The sequence below is a fragment of the Armigeres subalbatus genome, chromosome 2, assembly GCF_024139115.2.
Source record: "Armigeres subalbatus isolate Guangzhou_Male chromosome 2, GZ_Asu_2, whole genome shotgun sequence".
Classification (NCBI taxonomy): domain Eukaryota; kingdom Metazoa; phylum Arthropoda; class Insecta; order Diptera; family Culicidae; genus Armigeres; species Armigeres subalbatus.
In genome coordinates this window covers 400,252,889-400,274,548 of record NC_085140.1, presented here as the reverse complement: position 1 = coordinate 400,274,548, position 21,660 = coordinate 400,252,889, and the positions used below count along the sequence as shown (strand labels likewise).

Genomic DNA, 21,660 nt, shown 5'->3' with positions numbered 1-21,660 from the left:
CAACATTATTGCAATTGAAGGATGTTAACATAGGCTCCACCGCTTTTTAGATTGCAAGAGAGTTATATTTGATGGAACATAAGCAAACATTTTTCAAACGAGTTTTTTTTTTCTTCTTACCAACCTACAACATCCAGTATGATGCTAACTACTTGATTTCTGAAAAACGAATACCATCATCGAGGGTGAGAATGAGGCAGCGCCCTCACCGACAGTTTGGACTTCGGCTAACAAAATTGTTCAAAAGGGTCCCCGGGTCTGGTTCATTTGGCATAACGGATATTTGGCATAATTTTGGACTGTAACAAAAAAGTGGGTCATTTGGCATAACGAACATTTAGCATAATTTGGAACTGTTAAAGAGAAAGGATGGTGTATTTTTTCACATAGATAATGTAGATCGAAGATATGTTGTGATACGTTTAGACTCTTGGTAGACATTTTTTGAAAGACGGACAAATGAAACGGCAAAACTGCTTTCGAGGTAGGGGTCAAAGCTATCATTGAGCTATTCCAGGCGAACACCTACTTTTGAAGAAGAGATTAAATTCAAATCGCCTCAATCCGGTCAAACACATACTTTCAAAGAATGAATCACATTCACCATTGCCTTATTTCAGGCCAACGAAGAAGGGATTGAATTCACCATTGGCTTATTCCATGCAAACGCTTATTCTGGGCAAACGTCTACTTCTAGTAAAAGAATTCCGGACAATAATATATACTTTTATATATAAGGCTTTATTCCGGACAAATGCTTACTTTTAAAGAAGGTGTTACATTCACTATTGCCCTAATCCACACAAGCGCACAAAAGAGATCACATCTACCATTGCCCTTATCTGGGTAAATGCCCACATTTTAAGAAAGGATCACGTTTACTTGGGTCACGTTAATGAAGGGTTTACATTCACCATTGGTCTAAGCCTGGTAAGCGCCTACTCTTTAAAAAGGATCACATCTACTATTGCCTTAATCTTTGCAAGTACCTATATTTTAAGAAATAATCGCGATCACAATTGCCTTAAATCGGGCAAGCGCCTATTTTTAAAAAAGAGATCACATTCGCCATTGCCCTCATTCGGGAAAGTACATACTTTTACAAAAGGGATCACATCCTCTTTTGCCATAATTCGGGAAAAAGCCTACTTTGAAAGAAGGGATCAAGTCCACCATTGCCATATTCCAAACAAACGCTTATATCTTCTATATAATAAAAATGAAATGGCCTGGGTTCGTATCCGAATCACTCGAAAACTGTTGGATGGATTTTCTTCATACCTTCAGCAGATATGTTCGTTATCGTTTCCGACAGGTTTATATGATATTTCCTCATACGAAAATCACGGATAAGATGGAGTAAATAGTGAAAAACTGAAAATAAGATTTGTATAGGAATTTCGCTTGAGCGGTCCAGAACGCATATTTTCGCCTACTATGCAGGACAACGTCTGCCGGGTCAACTAGTTTAAAGAAAAAATCACATCTATAATTCCCTTAACACGGGCAAACGCAACCCGATAGATGCGTTATTTTTAAAGAAGATAACACATTAATCATTAAATAATTATTTGCGAGCGTCTTAGGGGAAAATGTTACACGGTTTAAATAACTGTTGTCTTCCTTTTACTTCCACTAATTCGTTTTTTGGTATCAACACAGATACGCATTTCGTCCACCACTTGCGGACTTCTTCAGTGTGTTGTTATCGACTCTCGATAAGTGGAAGTAAAAGGAAGACAACAGTTATTTAAACATTAATCATTGCTTTCACTGGGAAAACTATGTTGCCAATGGAGGGATAACGATTATCCTTGTTTTATACTCGGTTCATGCATGCTTTCTACGTAAGGATGTCTTTTTAATATTATTATCGATCGGTGATATATTCACCATTCTTGTTTTCGTTAGTCAACTTAGTCAAGCAACTAATTTGGTAAATACAGAAAAAAACAAATTATGCTAAATGTCCGTTATGCCAAATGTTACGCTTACCTTATAATTAACTTGTCTTGCCCTCAGATACATTCTATCTGTTCTACAAGCATTCTATGTAGTTTAAACTATAACTCATTCTCATCCTTATTTAAACCTTTGTCATCCCCAGTACTCTAAAATCTATTCATTTTTCAAATATTTTTGAAAAAAGAAGACGGGGTTTTGACGCCAAAATTAGTCATTCGACGCCATGAAAAACGAACCATCGAATGACCAATTTTGGCGCGAAAACTGAAATGTCTCTTTCTACGGATTTCCCGGGGAGAATCCGTAGGTCCCGGAAGCGGTCAAAATCGTCAAAGGTCCATTTTGTATTCACGCCACCCTTCCTGATAGAAAACTATAAAAAACGAACCGTCGAATGATCAGTTTTGGCGTTAAAACTGAAATATCCCCTTCTACGGGGTTCCCCGGGGACAATTCGTAAGTTCCGGAAGCGGCCAAAGCCGTCAAAGGTCCATTTTATATTCAGACCTCGCTTCCTGATAGGAAACCATGAAAAACGAACCGTCGAATGACCATTTTTTTCGCTAAAACTGAAATGCCACCTTGTACGGGTTTCCCGGGGACAACCCGTAGGTCCCGGAGGCGGTCGAATCCGTCAAAGGTCCATTTTATATTCACATCACGCTGCCTGATAGGAAACCATGATAAACGAACAGACGTCTAGTACAGCAATCTAGTACTTTGTCGTAAATAGTTTTTAATGTCAGGCTTTCAGTATATCGTGACGATGTAATCTAGTTCGAAAGGACAAAATGTCGAAATAGACAAAAGGTCGAAATTACAAAATTGATTGAAATTAAAAAGCCGTGGCGCATGGGAAAATAGGTGAGATATTGTTTGCTTTTGAGGAAATATTTAAACACTAATATTTAAAAGCACGACCTTTTCACCTGTTCCATAACGCGGCTGCAATTCAAGACAATCTAATGCACAAAACAATGGTTTCGAGCACTTCACAGTCTGGACCGTGATGGTAAACTATTAGAAGTGATAGCGCAGTGGTCCCCAGCATGCTTAGTATCAAGGGCCGCACAGCAATTTTGAGCTATAGAAGCGGACCGTAGGGTAGGGTAAGGCACCCAGAAATCGCCCTAACCCCAGTTTTTCCCACCTATTTTAAATTCTTAATTTCTCGTAAACTAGTTGTTGAAAAATGTTAAACTTCAAGTTTTTCCTTAATTATTCAATCATTGAATGAAAACCCTGAACTTTAACTGTTTCCAACAAATCGTTTACAAGAAATACATATTTTAAAATTGGTGGGCGAAAATTGGAGTGAGGGTGATTTCTGGGTGCCTTACCATATTACATATTGCAACATTTGTTTCTTAGTTCAGATTGCATATTACCAAATATATTATATTAACAATATGGTTCACTTCGAGTTTTCCCATACAACGGAATGGCGAACAATTTGCCGGTGATAACAACATCATCTAGCGAGCAAAGAGGAATCTAAACATGTTTTTTTCTAGCTTGTGCTGGAAAACCCTCCTGCCATCTTCCGGTGAGTAGTCATACAGTTGTTCGATGACATTTTACAGTGTGGGGATGTCCATACATTTTTCAATAAATCGATTACCTGAATATCGACTTTGTTAAATGCAAACACTACTGTAAATATTTCGATGAAGCAGTGCAAAGCAGACAAACTACACCTTTGCTTCAATCGTTCAAACTGTGAGAGCCCTTCCGCAAACTTAAAAATGCTTGTTCCACTGTAAACATTTCTATCATTTTCTTCAGCAAGAAATTTTATTAATTCTTTCTGAATATTATCGATATTATTCCAATGCATCATTCTTCTTCCTCTTCGGTGTCCTAAATTCCTACTGGAACTAAACACCTGCGTTTCAACTTATTATGAATTGAAAACTTTCCGCTGTCCACCATTGATTGAATGAATATGTATCTTGAGTGGAAAGCCATGAAGATGACACTCATCCGATTGCGTTTTGTTATGTTGCGCTTATCATAATGAGTATGATTATTTTGTTACATTTAGACATGGAAAGTGAATTGAACAAGTCGCTTGGATTAAACGCGTCCAAACACCTTCGCTCAACTCACTTGAACGGACAGTAAGTTGAACATGTTTAACTCTTGGCCAGTAAATTGCATTCAACTAAGTTGTTCAATTCACTTGCCCTTTCAAAACGTAGCATTACGGTGAGATATTTCGGCTAAACTTAATTACGCCCATTTTATTGTGCTTTCTTGATTTCGTATCCAATATCAGATATTTTTTGGGATTTAATAGAATATTTTTCGATGCTTTCACAAGAAATACTAGTTGAACGTAACCGACCTTGCTCGGGATTATTCTACAGTCGCTCTCCACATCTCTATATTGAAGGGACCATCGAGATAGAGAGATCGAGGAATGGAAGTAAAATTTATATGGGTACTAGATCCAAAACAGCTTGTTGCTATGAAAAACGACAACAAAACAAATATCATTACTTATTGTTGATCTGTATTGTTATCGTCCAAATATGGTCTAGTAGCCTAACAATTTGAACATATCGACATAAGGAGAGTGAATCCAGAACAAAATACGATTACAACACATCGGGATAGAAAGATTTCGAGATAGGGAAGTTATCGAGATGTAGAAAGCTAAAATGTGTGACAAAAAAAAATGAGCATCGCTAATACTTTCACTACGTGAAAATAAAGCTCTTAAGCTTTTATTTCGTGACTATTTGAAAAAAATCTACCGAGGGGTCCCGAACAACTTTTTTTTTCTCCCTTAAACGGAACCTTTTAGTTGTAAAACAGTCAATTATTTACCACGTCACTACTAAATGAGTTTCCTCGATTTTTTTCTTCCAATCATCATATAAAAAATTAAGGAGGAATCGATTATTACCAAGTTATAGTCTTCTTCTTCTTCTTCTTCTTCTTATTGGCATTACATCCCCACACTGGGACAGAGCCGCCTCACAGCTTAGTGTTCATTAAGCACTTCCACAGTTATTAACTGCGAGGTTTCTAAGCCAAGTTACCATTTTTGCATTCGTATATCATGAGGCTAGCACGATGATACTTTTATGCCCAGGGAAGTCGAGACAATTTCCAATCCGAAAATTGTTTAGACCGGCACCGGGAATCGAACCCAGCCACCCTCAGCATGGTCTTGCTTTGTAGCCGCGCGTCTTACCGCACGGCTAAGGAGGGCCCCAAGTTATAGTCTAAATAACTTGTTTATTGAAGCTCAAGCGTCAAAGAGCATAACGAAGCCAAACTCGATAAATGTATGTAATCCTCTGAAAATAGCTGAGAAACGCTTGGATGGAGATAATGCACTGGTTCGATATCTTTTTTACATATATATACCCAATTCTTTCTCAACACCTTCCAAAATTGAAACTTGTTATGCGAATGAATAAGTTTAACTGGTGTCATAAAATTATTCAAAACGATTGATCATGCTAAACAATAATCTACCATAGTAATATAAAAGCCTTCCTTAGCCATGCGGTGATATCCCAAGTAACATTACAAGTTTTATTCCGCTCTAGGGATGGTTTTCAAGATCAATCTATAAGATCTAATAATAAAACCCATTATTACACGACAACTTTCTGATGACCACTATAAGTGTAAAATATGGCCAAGTGGCCCTCTCTAGATAACCACTATAAACCTATTATAAGAGTATTTAGGGAAAAAAGGGAATTTGGCTGCGGCAGCTGTCAAAAAAAAGCTTTGAAAAAAAAATTTAACACCACGCACTCTCAAAATAATGTAGTTTTGAGCATTCAATTTAAAATAATTGTAACAGCAATATCCCTGATCTCCCTTGAATATATTGATATTTCTCCCTAATATATTTATAATGCAAATCAACTACCAAAAAAGTGTTTTTCGTGGTGAAAACATTGTCTAATCATGAATGTCAGTGATAACTTTTACCGACTTGAAAATGCTTCTCCATTTTCAATATGGCCATCATAAATTTCGATAAGGGGTGATTCAACTATGACGTCCACTACTTTTTTAGATTTCTAGACCTCCCCTCCCCCCTCCATCATTTTTTTTTGAATACCTAGTATAGGAACTGTCACACAATCCTAGACCCCCTCCCTCCTTAAACGTGTGACTTCATTATTGAATGACCCCTAAGAATAATTTTGCTCTTATTAAACATTTACATTTTTGTCAATTTACATTTAAATTCAAAAAGTGTAACAAAACATAAGTAAATTGATCAGGTTCCCTTCCTTGCTGTTAAAAAATACCAGTGAGTTTAACCATTGTCTAGCGGTAATGTTTGCTAGCCAAATGTTGAATTCAATAAATTCGGCTCCGTAAGTGTGTGTGTATAACGATCGTCATATGTTGGGTAGTTTAATTATAACGTGTATCGAACATTTTGGACGCGAGTTGGCGCCACATGTGGGGTCGCCAGAATTTCGTGAGAGTGAATCATATTGTTAATATATTATGCATCTCGAGATAAAATAGAATACTGCGGCTTCCTGCTAGTTGCTTCTCAGGTAATCGCAACGGTCACTAAACACAACAGTGTCAATGAAAATCTCACCCACTGTATGCACTTGCCATGATAAACACTCTCCATATACTCAGTGACTCCGGTTGCCTCTCACTAATACAATCGAACACTGCTGTCATTTCGCGAAAAGCACGTGGTTTTGTTTTGAGCGGGAAAATTCTGCCTATCTTTTAACACGGTGGCTATCTTGATTGCTTACCTTCGCAGTCGAGCCTGCGAGTGTAAGACCGCCGCAGCATTCTAGAAAAAGATAAGCGCGACAATAGTATATTTGATAAAAGTGTTGCAGTCAAATGAGCAAACAGCAACATGGTGTGCGAAACAAAGAGCGAGTAGGTTCAATGCGGGAAGAATGTAAACTTCCACAGCAACCTTGTATAGCTCTCCAACTGCTTCAGCGTATAGTTCAACTAGCTATATCAAATTTATTATACATTTGCACAAAAATATGCCTACCACACTTCTGCTACAACATTTGATTTTCCGTTTGCATTCGATTAAACATAATCGATTAAGTTTGCAAAAAAAACATCAAGCATCCCTATTTTTTTCTTGATGACATTTTGAAGTGTGTGTAAAACGATCGTCATATTTTGGGTAGTTCGATTTACGTGTGTATCGATCCATTTGGACGCGAGTTAGCGCCACATGTGATGTCGCCAAAATTTCGTGAGAGTGAATCATATTGTTAATATAGTATATTTGATATTACATAATTGCATCTTTTTTAAATAAAATATTTATCTGATAGAATATTTCATTTCAGAGGTTTTATCGCCGTAGCTGAGTTTTAGTCTATAAAACCGTTTTTGTAGATGCTGACCTTACATGAGAATTTGTTTTTTTTTTCGTCACAGTATCTTTAAGGCTGACTGACTCTGTAATTTCGATTTTATGTTTTTTGTGCTCGTCGTAGGAAATAACGAAAGAAGCATCCAATCAGGATGCTGAGCAGAATTCGTTCAATATTCTATTTTGAATCCGGCTCACAAAAGCCGCCTGGGATTCTAAACAGAATCCGTTTGGATTCCGAAAAGAATCCGTTTGGGACTATGAGCAGCATCCATTTGGAATTTTAAAAGGATTTTTGAAGTTCCAAAGAAAATCCATTCGTAATTCTGAGCAGAATTTCGGTGAATATTCGAAGAAAAATTCGTTTAGGAATTCGTTCTGAATAGAATATTTTTAGAATTCTGATGCGAATCTGCTTGAGATTCTGAACTTAATCCATTTGGATCCCAACCCATTAGGCATTCTGGACAAACTCCGTTTGAAGGATCCGGACAGAATCTATTTGCAATTCTAAAAAGAATTCGAATGGTATTCTGAACAAAATACGTTCGCGATTATGAACAAAACAATTATTTTCGGTATTCTCAGCATGGAAAAAAAATCTTGATTTTGTTTAATATTTGTCGTGAAGTACGTTGACATATTGATAGGCAACGTATTTCCTGGAGGTATATGTAAAGCATTGTCCACTTAGAATCCGGAATCATTTATTGTATTGCAGCGGCACGGAAAGTGACCGCTGCAAGAATTCTTTTACAGCGGTTTGTCTACCTAGACGCCCACTTGCTGTGGTATAAATTTCACGAAGTTTCGTGCAGCGTAACAAAAATTATTCCAGATGGAAGCCGAAAGGAGAAAAAAAAAAGTCTGCACACCCACGTTGATAATCCTGTCATCGACGATGGAACCTACGTCAAAATGGATTTTGGACAGCTTCCTAGCCAAAAATTCTACATGGTGACGGCACGAGGAGTAGTTCCTGCGAAGTTTAAGTTTGCTTTTTGGACAAACTTGCAAAAAAAACGGATGATTTTGGCAAGGGATATGGTACTGTGAGGCATAGATCTAAGTGTTTGTGACAAATAAGACGATGGACTCGAAGCTGTACAAGGAGAAATGTCTCAAAAAACCGCGGTCGACCTTCCATAAAGCCCATAAAAGTCCCGTGAAGTTTTGGCCAGATTTGGCGAGTTGCCACTACAGCCGGGAAGTCATCCAGTGGTACCGCGATAATAACGAAGATTTCATCGATAAAAACATAAATCCACGCAACTGCCCACAGCTCCGGCCCATCGAGACATTTTGGGCAGTAATGAAGCGGATGCTTAATAAAAGTGGGAAAAGTGGAAAAACAGCTCGGGACGTGACTCAGATGACCAAAATGTGGAACAAATGTGCCAAGGAAGTTGACTCCGGAGGTGTGCAACTTTTGATGAGAGGAATAAAGAAGAAGGTGCGAATTTTCACTATAAACACGAAGAAATTATTTGCATCAATATTTTTTCCTTAAAGTACAGTGAATTACCCTTGTTTTGATGTATTAACCTTATTTGTACGTCAATCCGTTACCGAGATACAGATGATTTTATTATTCCGGATTCTAAATGGACATAGCTTTATTACAGTTAAATTTCGCCAAAACTCAACTTATTTTGGAGAATTAAAGTTTTCTTATTACGGAGCAATATATGACACATTATTTTTTTAGTTCAACCTTTAGCTCCTTTAAATCTGTGATTAAATACGAATTTGCTGTCAAAGACGAGTTTAGTACATTCTATTTAACTCCACTACGTTTTGTTATCTTTACAGATAAGTATTTCTTTCTCAGACAGTTGAAGACATTCCACTAAAAAAGCTTAATTAATTGTTCTACAAATTTGCCATTATCATAACTCTGGGTGCTAACATCAAAGTATATTTGTTGTTAGCCTACTTAACATCTAAGTAAGAAGTTATGAATTTGACGAATTATAATGATAAAACTATTCACGATTTATAAATCATGCTCGAATATTATAATGACGTGAATCTATGGCTATCAATGGGCTACAGGTAGTGTATTCTCAGAAATCCTTCACAGGCCGCAGGAAAAGGCTTAAAGGGCCGCATGCGGCCCGCGGGGCGCACTTTGGGGATCACTGCGATAGCGCATGCAAACTGATGGAGACGCGTGGCCATTCATATGGCCATATACAGTGCTTTATTGGTTCGGTTTATTGGTTCTAACCTGCGATTCCCGTGAGATTTTCATTATATATTTAATTCAAGTATTCATTCTCAGTTTCTTAACTAACTCTTCCAAACTTAAAAGTGCATTTTCATTATAGAATTGAAGACATAGTAGAGATTTGATAGTTCCGTTAATCCGTATACATTCTTCATGCCTGTCGTACCTTCTGAATTACGAACACTTCTAGAACTCTTTGAGATAGAATTTTAATGAAACGCCGTCTGATTCACATATACGACGGTTTCTTACATAAACGCTATATTGTCTTTGCCCTCTGCTGATAGGTACAAAGACAAGATCACTAACATCCTTCGGTGCTTGACATTTTTTCAAAGTCATTTACACTCCTCATTCCGACAGAAATATAATACAACTTGTACAAAGACATATTGCGCCCAAGTGAGCTCAAATTTTTAAACCTATCTTAATCCGTTTACCAGATTTGGATAAATTTAGCAATATCAATTCTTTGATCCACCTTTCCATTTATAATATTCACAACATGCCACTGACAGACCAATGAATGATGGTTTCCCATTAATTTTTATTTGATCCGATTCACGCACGTGCTGATATCACAGTCTACTTCAGAAAAGTCGTGATCCGTCTTGCCCACCACCCTCCCAAGATGAGATCAGATTCGCCTATGCCAATCTCATTAGGAAAACAAATAAATGTGTGCAATTATTTACAGTTGTGTATCTATGCATATATTAAACTCTTTGATAGAAAATCGGAAAAAATAAAGGAACACTCGGCGCCGCGTTCGAAAAATATCATGCCTACATATATGTAGATACAAACAGCGTGCATGGATGCGGAAAGCCAAAACAAACCAAGAGTAGCTATTTGGATAGGTTGTGAATGAGGAATGCAAAAATATATAGCCATCTGGTGTCGAACCTTGAAAAAGTATAGACATACAATAAACTACATATTCGATATGGAGGCGGCGAAATGGTACACGAGAGAGTGAAGGTAAGTACCTATGTGTGCTCAGTCGTTCCGTCATCGAGAACGAAAAACGGTGACGACAACATTTGCAGTCTTGAGGTTGATTTGTTGCATAATCCTTATTCAGTTTGTTGTGGCTCTTCGCCAGAAAGATATCTGATTCAAAACTATCACATCAGATAATTTTAGGCAATGGAATAGAAATGATTTGCGAAAATTTGAAATCAATATACATGAAACTTTTAGTAGAGACCCCGGAAGAGGCCGTTTGCTTCGTGGAAGGCCGCGTACACAATGTGTTTTGCAGTTGATGAGGACCAGAGAGCGATTGGTCATAAATCGAGTCCAGTGGAGAAGGATATTCCATTCGGCGTAGGTTCATCGAAGTGCTGAAGCTCATCAAGTATAAAGTTTGCATGAAATATTGTTTTCAACAAATAAATACATATTTGGAATAGAAGTTTTGCATTCATAAATCATTATTGAAAAAATTGGATTGAAAAGTGGAAATGTCCCCCATAAAATGCAAAATTTCAATGAAAAATTTCAAGTTGTGCTAGCAACTTGAAAAAAGGGTATATGTATAAAAATTGACACTCAAAATTGAAAAAATAAAAACTTTAGGTTTTTTAAATCTAATTTTGTTTTTATTTGATATGTTCAAGAGTAAACTTCTATTATTCAAAGATATTATAATATATATTAGTTAGTTATTCCAAGTTATTTCATTCAAAACATGTTATTCAAATGTAAAAATTTGAAACATTTAATTGTTACCAATTTCATATTCCCTATTTTTAACTAACGCTAGTAAATAAAGAAAATAATTAAATAAACTCAGTATGGTACATATAATATATTTAAGTGAATAACACAAAGTTCTGTGTCATTCACAAGAGAAGATGTTACGTAAATTTTAGGTTTTCAATTCAATTAGAAGTGAAGCAAGAAACCATCCAAATCTTCAACCCGATGACGATGTGCCATTGAACTTGCATTGAGGTAAACAACTTTTTCTAAGTAAACGGAACCTATCTTGGGGGCTGAGACAGCATGCTCGGAACTAATGCTAATGAATTCACCTTATTTCCATCCAATTACCAATCGACGATGTGTGGCACACTAACGGGAAGCACTGCGATATCGGAGCCTCACTGATCACTTGGCTTGCGGCAAGCTCACGGATTAAACAAACTGTCGACACTTTAATTGGATTCACTTAGCACTATGTTTCCGATATGCGCCCATAAATCATCTACCGCTTCGGTCGGTTCACTGTACATCTGAGATAGGCTTACTATTTGTATGTTCAACGATGAATGCGAAAATAATTATCACTGACCGCTACTACGGTTTTGTTTGCGAAGGAACTAGGAAGGTAAGCGGATTCGATTGTTCGCGCTGGTATACTATTATTCAAGTGTGCAGCAATATTTACTGTAGAAATATTCTCCACTCGAGGTCTCGGTGCAAAATGATTTCTGGCCTCCGCCCAAAGACCGTTTGATCCAACGTGATGCTCTCGAGCGATTGCATCCTTTGCCGTGTTGACTGATTCCACGATGGCCGTGACGGTGATATGGGAGAAAAGTGCTAACTAGGGATGCCTAGGAAGAATAATCTGGATGACAGGAATGTATTCTATAACTGCTTTCAAGTTCAAATTTTACTCAAACTAATAATCAAACTATGGACAAATGTTTCAGAACTATAATAGATTCAATCTGGCCGGTTTTCGAAAATATAAGATTCCAAAACATAGCACAAATATCGGAATTGTTATCTTCAGCACTTGTATTAGCATAATGATATCATATTCGGAGCTACCATCGACATTTGATTTTCCAAAATATATCAAAAAGTGCGCAGAATTTGGTTCTTTCGTGGCATTGTGCCTCGTACCCACTATAGTCGTTTGAAAAGTAACAGAAAAAACATATTATCGGACCAACCAGGCTAAAGTCAGGCTTCTTCTTCTTCTTCTAATTGGCATTACATCTCCCACTGGGACATTAATGTTCATTAAGCACTTCCACAGTTATAACTGCGAGGTTTCTAAGCCAAGTTACCATTTTTCCATTTGTATATCATGAGGCTAACACGATGATACTTATATGCCCAGCCCTAGTAACATTTTGGTTTTATACTGGATTTATCACACTCTTGTAGAGTGAATTATTGTCTTCAAGAGCATTATAAAACTTAAAATGTTACTTGGGAGGGAAGTCGAGACCATTTCCAAACGGAATATTGCCTACACTGGCGCCGGTAATTGAACCCAGCCACACTCAGCAAGGTCTTGTTTTGTAGACGCGCATCTTATCAAAATAAAGTTCCTTTTTGCAATTCCTGATCATAATATCTGGTTTACAGTTCGTCTTTGAGTGATAAAACGGCCTACTTTTCCATACCAACGAAATGGGTGCTTTAATGAACATTATGCAACTCAAATGGGTTGCATAATATTCATTATAACACTCATTTTGGTGCTATAATGAAAAACCATCATCAGAGCAGTAGTTACATGACTACATTTTGCTGAATTAGCTTGGGTAAGTGTTCAAATAGTGTATTCTCTGCGTCGCGTAATAAATGGAATAGTTTGATGGACATGACATCAAAAATTTCCAAAGGCAAGTACAGTATGGTCCATAAAAAAATGCGAAAACATCAAAATTATAGTTACATAGTTACATAGTTGAGAGACTATGTTACATAGTAACATTTTTTTTCATTAATACATTCACTAGATACAAACGTTTTTTTCATGATACGTTTGCTTACACACATATATATTAATAGTAGAAATAACCCTTTAATGTACAAAGGCATAAGTTATAAAATATTTTCGCAATTTTTTATGGGCCATGCTGTACATCTATCGCTTCAAGGCTTATCAAACTTGTAATGTGACACGGGAACATGGAATCTTATTGTTCTCTACATCAACATAATTTATTGGCAAAACGATCATGTGGAGAAAAATAGACTGTACAATTTGGGTACAGATTTACCAAATTGAAGTCCATTTTTCGTCATTGCAAAAAATAGCGTGTACAACTCGTTGCAAAACTCGATTTTTTTCAGCACTCGTAGTATATATCCAACTCGGCAAGCCTCGTTGGATAAACGTACAACTCTTGCTGAAAAAATCATCTTTTTGAAACTTGTTGCACAAACTACTATTTAAAAATATTATGAATTTCATTCTACACTTTTCCGAATCAGAAACATTTGGCAATTCCAATTCACAATACAATACATCTCGTGTATGAGTGATAAAACGGCCTACTTTTCTACATTTTTGCAAATAGTGGTATAATGACAAAAATGCAACTCAAATAAGTAATTCATTATAGCAATCATTTCAGTGTTATAATGAAATATCAAGAGTCAAACACCAGTGACATGACCACGATTTGCTCAATTAGACTAACGAACTGTTGAAATAATGTATTCTCAGCTATAAGTAATTGAGCAAAATATTTTGAAGATTATGTAAATTTTCCGGAAGCAGGACCTACAAATTATTATAGAAACCTTGCACGACATTGACGCACGACAAGTTTGAAAACATGGGAAACAAAGAATCGTCTCTGCAATGTCGTCTCAGTAGTGGAACACTACTTATAAGATAACATTTTGTTTAAAAGGGAAGTTGAGTGGTCCAATAGTATGTTCTGCACATTACCAAATTATGTGAAAGATGTTGCCGTTTATTAGTTTCAAATTCTCCAGGAGCAGGTTCTCTCGTCGTCTTGAAATTTTTTTCTCATTTTTGTTATTGCTCATGTGATTGTGAAGAAAATCAGACCAAAGCATTACAGACCCGACAGTGGCGTAGCCAGAAAATTGGTCTGGAGGGGGGCTTTCCGGAAAAAAAATATTTTCGAAAAAAAAGTTCTTCTGAAAATTTTGACTTTGGAGGGAGTTTTATGTCCAAAAACACCCCCCGGGGCTACGCCACTGGGACTCGAATAATTAAATCCAAGTCTCATTATCATTGTACTTATGCCACTTGTTGCAAGACTCGATCCTTAGCACTCATTGTAATTATTCAACTTAGCAAGCCTGGTTACATAAATGTTCAATTTGTGCTGAAAAAAAAACATCTTTTTGCAACTCGCTGAATGACTAATTACTATTCTGTTTACATTGTGTCTGTTCAAAATTTTCCTATCTCAAATTGTCACTGCCGTATAACAGGTCGGCTATATACCTACTTTTTCCACTTCATTAAATACGACAAAAACAACTCCCAGCTCTCCAGTATTTTTCCATGGACATCCCCAGAGCTTTGGTGTGTGCACTCATTCCGACAGGATCGGACAACCCATCTGTCCGTGTCACGGCCCACGAACAATCGGTTAGGCTCAATTACATCGTACTGTTTCTCCGTGAACTGTGGCCTCTGTCCTTACGATGGACGTGTACATACACAATTGGAAAGTCGCACTGAAATGCCATCGCACAGTTAGCGCCACAGAACCATTACCGCGCGTTTGTTAGTGCGGAGTGTCGTAGGCAAATTGTTCTGGAACTGTTTGGTGCAGGAACGCACCTTTCCTCCTCGGCTCGATATGTATGTAGATATTTCGCTTGTTATTCGTTATTTAACAAGTGCTTCATCGTCGCACAGTATATCGCTTCGCCCCATCGACATCGACCGCCAGCAATGACAAACAAATTTACTCAGAATCACTTGATGGGTGCTGCTAGATATGACAAGGAAAGAGCGACGACGACCGTCGTCGACAGTTCGATGGACAGGACAAACAGATCGATCTGTAGCAGGAACGCACGGTATGCCGAACGGAGATGATAGACTACCACCTCTAGCTAGCCTAAAGAACACGATTGCACGTTTCAAGAGCACCGATAAGTTTTTCCCGATCGATGTGGCAACTGCAGTGGTGCCTAAAAGACTGAGCTCAACGCTGCTGAATACCTTTGCTTGGGTTGGGAAAATTCCTGTCCGTGTGAGGAAAATCCGCGTGGAAAGCAGCAAATATGGTACTTATATAGATTCCTATAGACAACCTCGATGACGGCAGTCTAGCATTCGGGATCGGGTTTTCGTGTGCCAGGCACGGGTGAAAGTCACGAAACCGACCGTGTGTAAAGCTATTGGCCAAATTAGTTCTATCGTGGTGTTAGTCTGCACGTCTTGTTTTCTAATTGGTAACGATGAACTTGAAAGCACGGAAGTGATTGAAAGCTGTGTGCACTGCACACGTAGGTATGGCTTAAACGAATAGTATTGAAAGATTTTAGCATAATTATAGATACAAGTAATTGGAAAGTATTTGATGATGCTATAGCTGTACAATTAGTGTAAAATGTACATGTTGTCTCCGACAACACGGTGACAAGTAATGTCCATTCCTTGCAAGCGTTATACTTCCAAAAATATATTTTTTTATTTTGTTCATAGAAGTATGGACAATTCTTGTTTTTGTTATGAAAATTAACATGGAACATTGTCCAAAGATAACAAAATAATTAGTGGAATTAAATGGAGAGTACTAAACTCGTCTTACATGGTTAGACGGATGGAACATTGCTTATTTTTTATGTATGAAAGATTTTTAGTGAAATATGCAGATTGCAGATAACAAAAAGTTCCTTCCTTCCTTCCTATTGCCTTCCTTGATAAAATCTGATCTTTATTTCGGAATAATCGCTTTGAAACATTTTTCTAATAATGTTCAAATGACAATCATTATAAATAATTGAACATATTATGCATAGTTTCGAAATTGATAACACAACTATTATGCCAAATGAACATTATGCCAAACGACCTTTATGCCAAACAGCCTTAAGCCAAAGGGCTTTATGCCAAACGACTTTATCCGGTTTTTCCGGAGTTCGCGTTAAATTTGATTGCATCAAGTGCCGCGTTGAGGCTCGGTTTTTTTCGCAATTCTACTAATCTAAGAGTACGTAGATTGCCAAACCGTGCGGACATCGAAAACGGGTCAAAATTTTCATCGTTATGATTGGGAACAACATCGATCGAGTATTCGCTTCCAGGGACTTGTTTCTGCTTTCCTCTTTATGGCCTTAAATTTCTTTTCACAAAGTGAGATGTGGTGAACTATCTATAGGGAAAAGATCTGTTTCGGCAGCACTTCGTGTTCCCACCCTCGCTCAATACTATCCTGTTACATTCCAACCAAATGTAATACCGTGGTGCATCAAAATCCGTACACCTAAGCACTCAATTTTATTAAAAATAATCTAGAAAATATGAATCGAATTCAAATAGAACGTTCGTTATTGATACAGGTGCCCGAGGGCCTATATTTTTATATGCTCCACTGTATTGGATTGAAAACTACGAAAAATATGATAAAATGATGAAGAAAATTAATACATTCCGATTCGAAATCCGTCCACCAATCCGTACAACTATTTTCTAACTAAATATTTAATTCAATGAAGAACGAATGATCAGATTAGTACTGTAAATAGTTAAATACGCATCTTGAGAAGCGATCCCTTTGATTTTTATTCTGCTGATCTTTTTCTATTGAATGCACTTTGCAATTTAAACACTGTCACTTTCGGTACAATTCAAGACAAAATTTTCAAAACGACTTATCTGCTTTTGTAAACAAACATTCAAACGATGATTTGACGAATCTGGTAGCTCTCCCACGCAAACCAACACCATCAACAGGTAGCGGAAACCTCCACCTACCTATTGGTACTGTTGGTTTGCGTGGGAGAGCTTTCAGATTCGCCAAATCGTCGTTTGAATCTTTGTTTACAAAAGCAGATAAGTCGTTTTGAAAATTTTGTCTTGAATTATATTCGGCACGCGACAAAATGGCGCCTGAAACTTTTCGTTTTCTGGGTGGCGATTTTAATTTAAGACCATATTTTCCATTTCAACGGCCAGAAAGCTTACTGTCAAGTATAAGATCAGGATGAGAGAAATGATTTATAAGGGTCCGCGACGTTAGGCACAAGGACGTCAGGCATGAGTACATTAGGCATAATGGACGTTAGGCAGAATGGACAATAGGCATAACGAACAATAGGCATAATGTACGTTAGGCATAATGGACGTTTGGCTTAATTCTGCCTTCGCTATGTCATAGGCTGTTCTTTGGGTCATTTTATGCCTAACGTACATTATGCCTATATTCCGTTATGCCTAACATCCATTATGCCTACCGTACTTATGGCTAACGTCCTTATGCCTAACGTACTTATGTCTAACGGGGTATACCCATTTATAAATGTATTCCCTTAAATCCCCTTTAATTTAGTGATATCTCAACGTGGACGGAACTTGATCTTACACGGTATTTATGACTGAATAGTGGAGCTAGGAATAAAAATAGGGGTGCAATCCTCTAGTAATATTTTGGTTATATGCTGGTTATATATGGTTATCGAGTACTGATAGATCTTTCCTTGTATTTCTTTTCATTTCAAATAGATAAATACTGCCTTATGCGGTCGAAAAGAAAATAATAAATGCGCTACCGAACACGTTTGGAAACGCAGAACGATCTCAAGATCCGCGTTATTTTGTTCTGTCTTGTGTGGTCGAAAAGAAAATAATTAGTGCGTGATCGAACGCGTTTGGAACCGCAGAACGAGAGTTCAGTATTACTTTGTTTTGCTTCGTGCGTTCAAACTAACTACAAGTTACACTCGGCATACCGTTTGCCAAAATGAATCAATGTAGCTCCCTACCCCGTATATCCAATATCCCAATGATTTATCGTGAACTGCAGATGACTCGTCAGCTTCCTACAAAGCGAGTATCACGTCAACATTTTCCTACCCATTCCTCAATTGACCTGCATTCGGACACGACCGGCGCTAGTATTGCTTAATTTTGGGACACCAGTTTTCACACATTGAGGATGATGTTAGTCCCAAACATCATCGGTTGGTTACAGCTGATCTAGCAATAACGGAGTAGCAAGCGTGGTTTTATTTCGGTTTTATACAGTTGTCATTTTATTAGATCCGCAAGAGTACTAGAGAACCGTGTTTTGACTTCCAAGGTTTCAAGGTTCTATAATGTTCTTGTATTCCTCTTAAGAACTATGAAATGGAATTAACATAAAATCAAATAGTAGTTATATATTAGTTTTGATCAAGACTTACAAAAGCTGTCAAGCTTTATAGATTACTGTATAAAACCCACTATGAAGTTTTAAACTTTTACTTTCGATAAATGAACGAATTTTAAATCAAGCACAAACTATTTTTCCGCTAAAGAATTTTCTTGTTTTGACACCAGAAAGAATAAATCATATTTGTATATATATATATATATATATATATATATATATATATATATATATATATATATATATATATATATATATATATATATATATATATATATATATATATATATATAATAAATTGAAGACGAGAAAGTCTCCGTTATGATTATGTGGATTGAAATGAGTTTTTACTTATTTTGGTCTATTTTCGAAAGGATGGTCTCACATCAGCTTCTTGTACAACCAGACGGTAGATGTTTTTGATGTACCCATTTTTTTGCTTTGGTGAAAAAATAATAGTTAGTACTGTAAATATCAACAAATGCAAATTTATTACTCTCAACTCAGGATAAAATCCAATAATTCACCATTACCTCATCGATTCCGTTCAAAGGAAACGTGCGTAGACTGCAGATACGGCCTGTTAACACAAATTTACCGAGCTTGCCACCCGATTAACTGGTGTGTACACATCAATGTATGTAATTGTTTTAACTGGCGTTCAGCTCTCAGTATTTCCGAATACAAAGCTTGTTTCAACTGGGCGTATCACGTTTTGCGGATAATATGCATGGAACATGTACAAAAAACTTGATTATGGGTTTTGCACATCGAATAGTGTATCTAAAGCGCACTCGTTTAATCGACCTGTCAGCGCCTTTTTAGAAGCGGAAGAGGTAGCATTAGGTCGTTCAATTGTACGTCCGGATTGTTACTAGCACCACTAGGTTATTAACCTTACTTGGAAAATTCCGTTAACCATTCATTGGTCAACCAATTGTATAGGACACGATTTTTAAGATGGTGCACAATTTCCTGTATCGAATTATTTATGAATTAAATTGAGACGATTTTTCCTTCTCAATATTCAACACTATTCAACACAAGGGCGGTGGCCTCTCTTAAAGTTGACACCACATTAACATTCCCATCTTCTTCCCTACCCAGAAGTGGTAATCATTATGCTTTAGTTATTCTTGTCTTACATTGGAATCAAGGATCCCTCCCTTTATTGATTTCTGATAGCATTCTAGACAGGGATATTAAAAGAAAAACATGTACTTAACTAAGGTCCAACCTATGAACAACATCGTAATAAGCCAAATGCTAATTAATTCAAAGCATCATAAATAATTAATTATGCAACATAGCAAAAAGTATTCGCGAATTGAACGACATGTGAATAAACTGGGAGTATAAACAAATAAATAGCTGATAGTCAATTGAATTAAATTGAATTTTACAAGCCAGCGCTATTTGAATTCATTTCGATTTAAAATTTCAGGAAGTTTAATTGAAAGTAAGTTTATTTGCATGTTCCGTGGCAAAACATTTCAAACCACAAAATATGTTTTTCCGTGTAGCAATCGCGTTCTCAAGGGCTATCCATTTGAAACGGAACCCACGCATGCGTAAAGTGATGTATTTCGAATGAACTCTTACTCAGACTACGAGCATTTCTACTTATTAGAAGTATCTTAATTTCATTAAGATACTCTTGAGTCACAATCTGAATAGGCTTTAAACACAAACTCTGGTAATTGTATGACAAATTGTAATACAAGAATGAAATATTTTAATTTTTTTTTAAATACCGAAATGTACTGAAATCATTTCTCGAACTTATTGGATAGTCGCGCGTTAGCATGAAAGAAAACATCGATCACCTATAATTAAACAAATAAAGAGAACCTTTTAATTGAAGTTTCCTGCTTTTTGAGAATCCTATTTTCGTTTCGTAGCAAATAGAATCCTCTTAAAATGAAAAACAAACACACTTGGTGACAAAAACAGGAATCAAAATGGCCCAGATTTTTTTTTGTTTCGACTTTGATTCATCTCTATTAGCATGATTCGCAGATTAACAAATCGTACCGACTACGCCATAACAGTTAGTATATATCATCGGCAAAACAAACAAAATATCGATCGTCTGGATTGAACAACACTTACTGACTCAGTCGACGATGGATATTAGTAGCTGGTCGGTTGAAGTGTGCACACTGCCAATCAGTGATTAGGTTTACGCGACTGGCTTACCACAACACAACTGTATGGATTCACAACAGCTTTGCAAAAAAGGCGGACCATGTGCTAGTAGATACTACGTAAAGTGAGCCTTAATCTGGATAAGACCTGCAGATTATCTACGGCAGTGGTATTGCCACAAAGAAGCTCGGAGTGGAAGTTCCATTCAGTTTATAAATTTACTTAGCTGCAACGAATGGGATATGCAAATGCACTTGAATAAACAAACCATTTCATTCTGCTAAAAATAGTATTTTTTTAATATGCTGAAGCACAGACTTGGGCACAGTGCGCGTCTCTCATTTTTTATCAACGTCATCTATCCATACGCCACCCTTTTACACCCTACTGCTCCCCCACTAAGCTGTGTATCAATACCGACCAACCGGTCCTATATCTATAGCCAAATGAATAGAGCACATAGGTTCCCAAACCGTTTGGTGCAACCTAACAAAATGTAATCTAAAAATATCTTGATAAATAAATTACGATTAAGAATGTATTCTAAATTACATATTGAAGGGGACATAGATCCTTATCAACTAACAAAAACACATTTCCAAGAAAATTATCGAGATGTAAAAGTGATCTTGGTTTCACTAATATGCCTTTCCTTCCGCATTGTTGGTGCCTTTAATGACATCGAAAATTAAAGAAAAACTATCCTAAATTCTTTGCGCTTTTTTTTCTAGTCACGGTTATTTACGGAGTAAAAACTAATAATTGTACGGTGAACATGATTATTAAAACTTATTAGAACAAATGACTTTGCGAATTACTGTTAAACATTAATGCATAATTCTAAAAATGTATTTACAAAATATTTATTACCTTGCAATATCAATTTGTTGTACAAATTCCACATCTAGGAG

General features: G+C 36.8%; 1 protein-coding gene across 4 annotated transcripts in view; it reads right to left on the bottom strand.

Annotated features, from left to right (window-relative positions):
* LOC134213276 (facilitated trehalose transporter Tret1-2 homolog) overlaps positions 1-21,660 on the bottom strand; it is a 65,986-nt gene that overhangs the window by 18,266 nt on the left and 26,060 nt on the right. Inside the window, exons 1-2 of one of the 4 annotated variants that reach the window (XM_062692175.1) lie at positions 14,941-15,415; positions 11,585-11,872 (exon numbers count right to left, since the gene is read on the bottom strand). The exons of 1 other annotated variant lie outside the window; for it this stretch is intronic. In XM_062692175.1, the coding sequence (XP_062548159.1) occupies positions 11,585-11,595 (11 nt within the window). In that variant the 5' untranslated portion in view covers positions 11,596-11,872; positions 14,941-15,415. Of the gene's footprint in view, positions 1-11,584; positions 12,210-14,940; positions 15,416-21,660 lie in introns of those variants that run through there. 2 more of the 4 variants (XM_062692174.1, XM_062692172.1) reach the window with 2 other exon arrangements.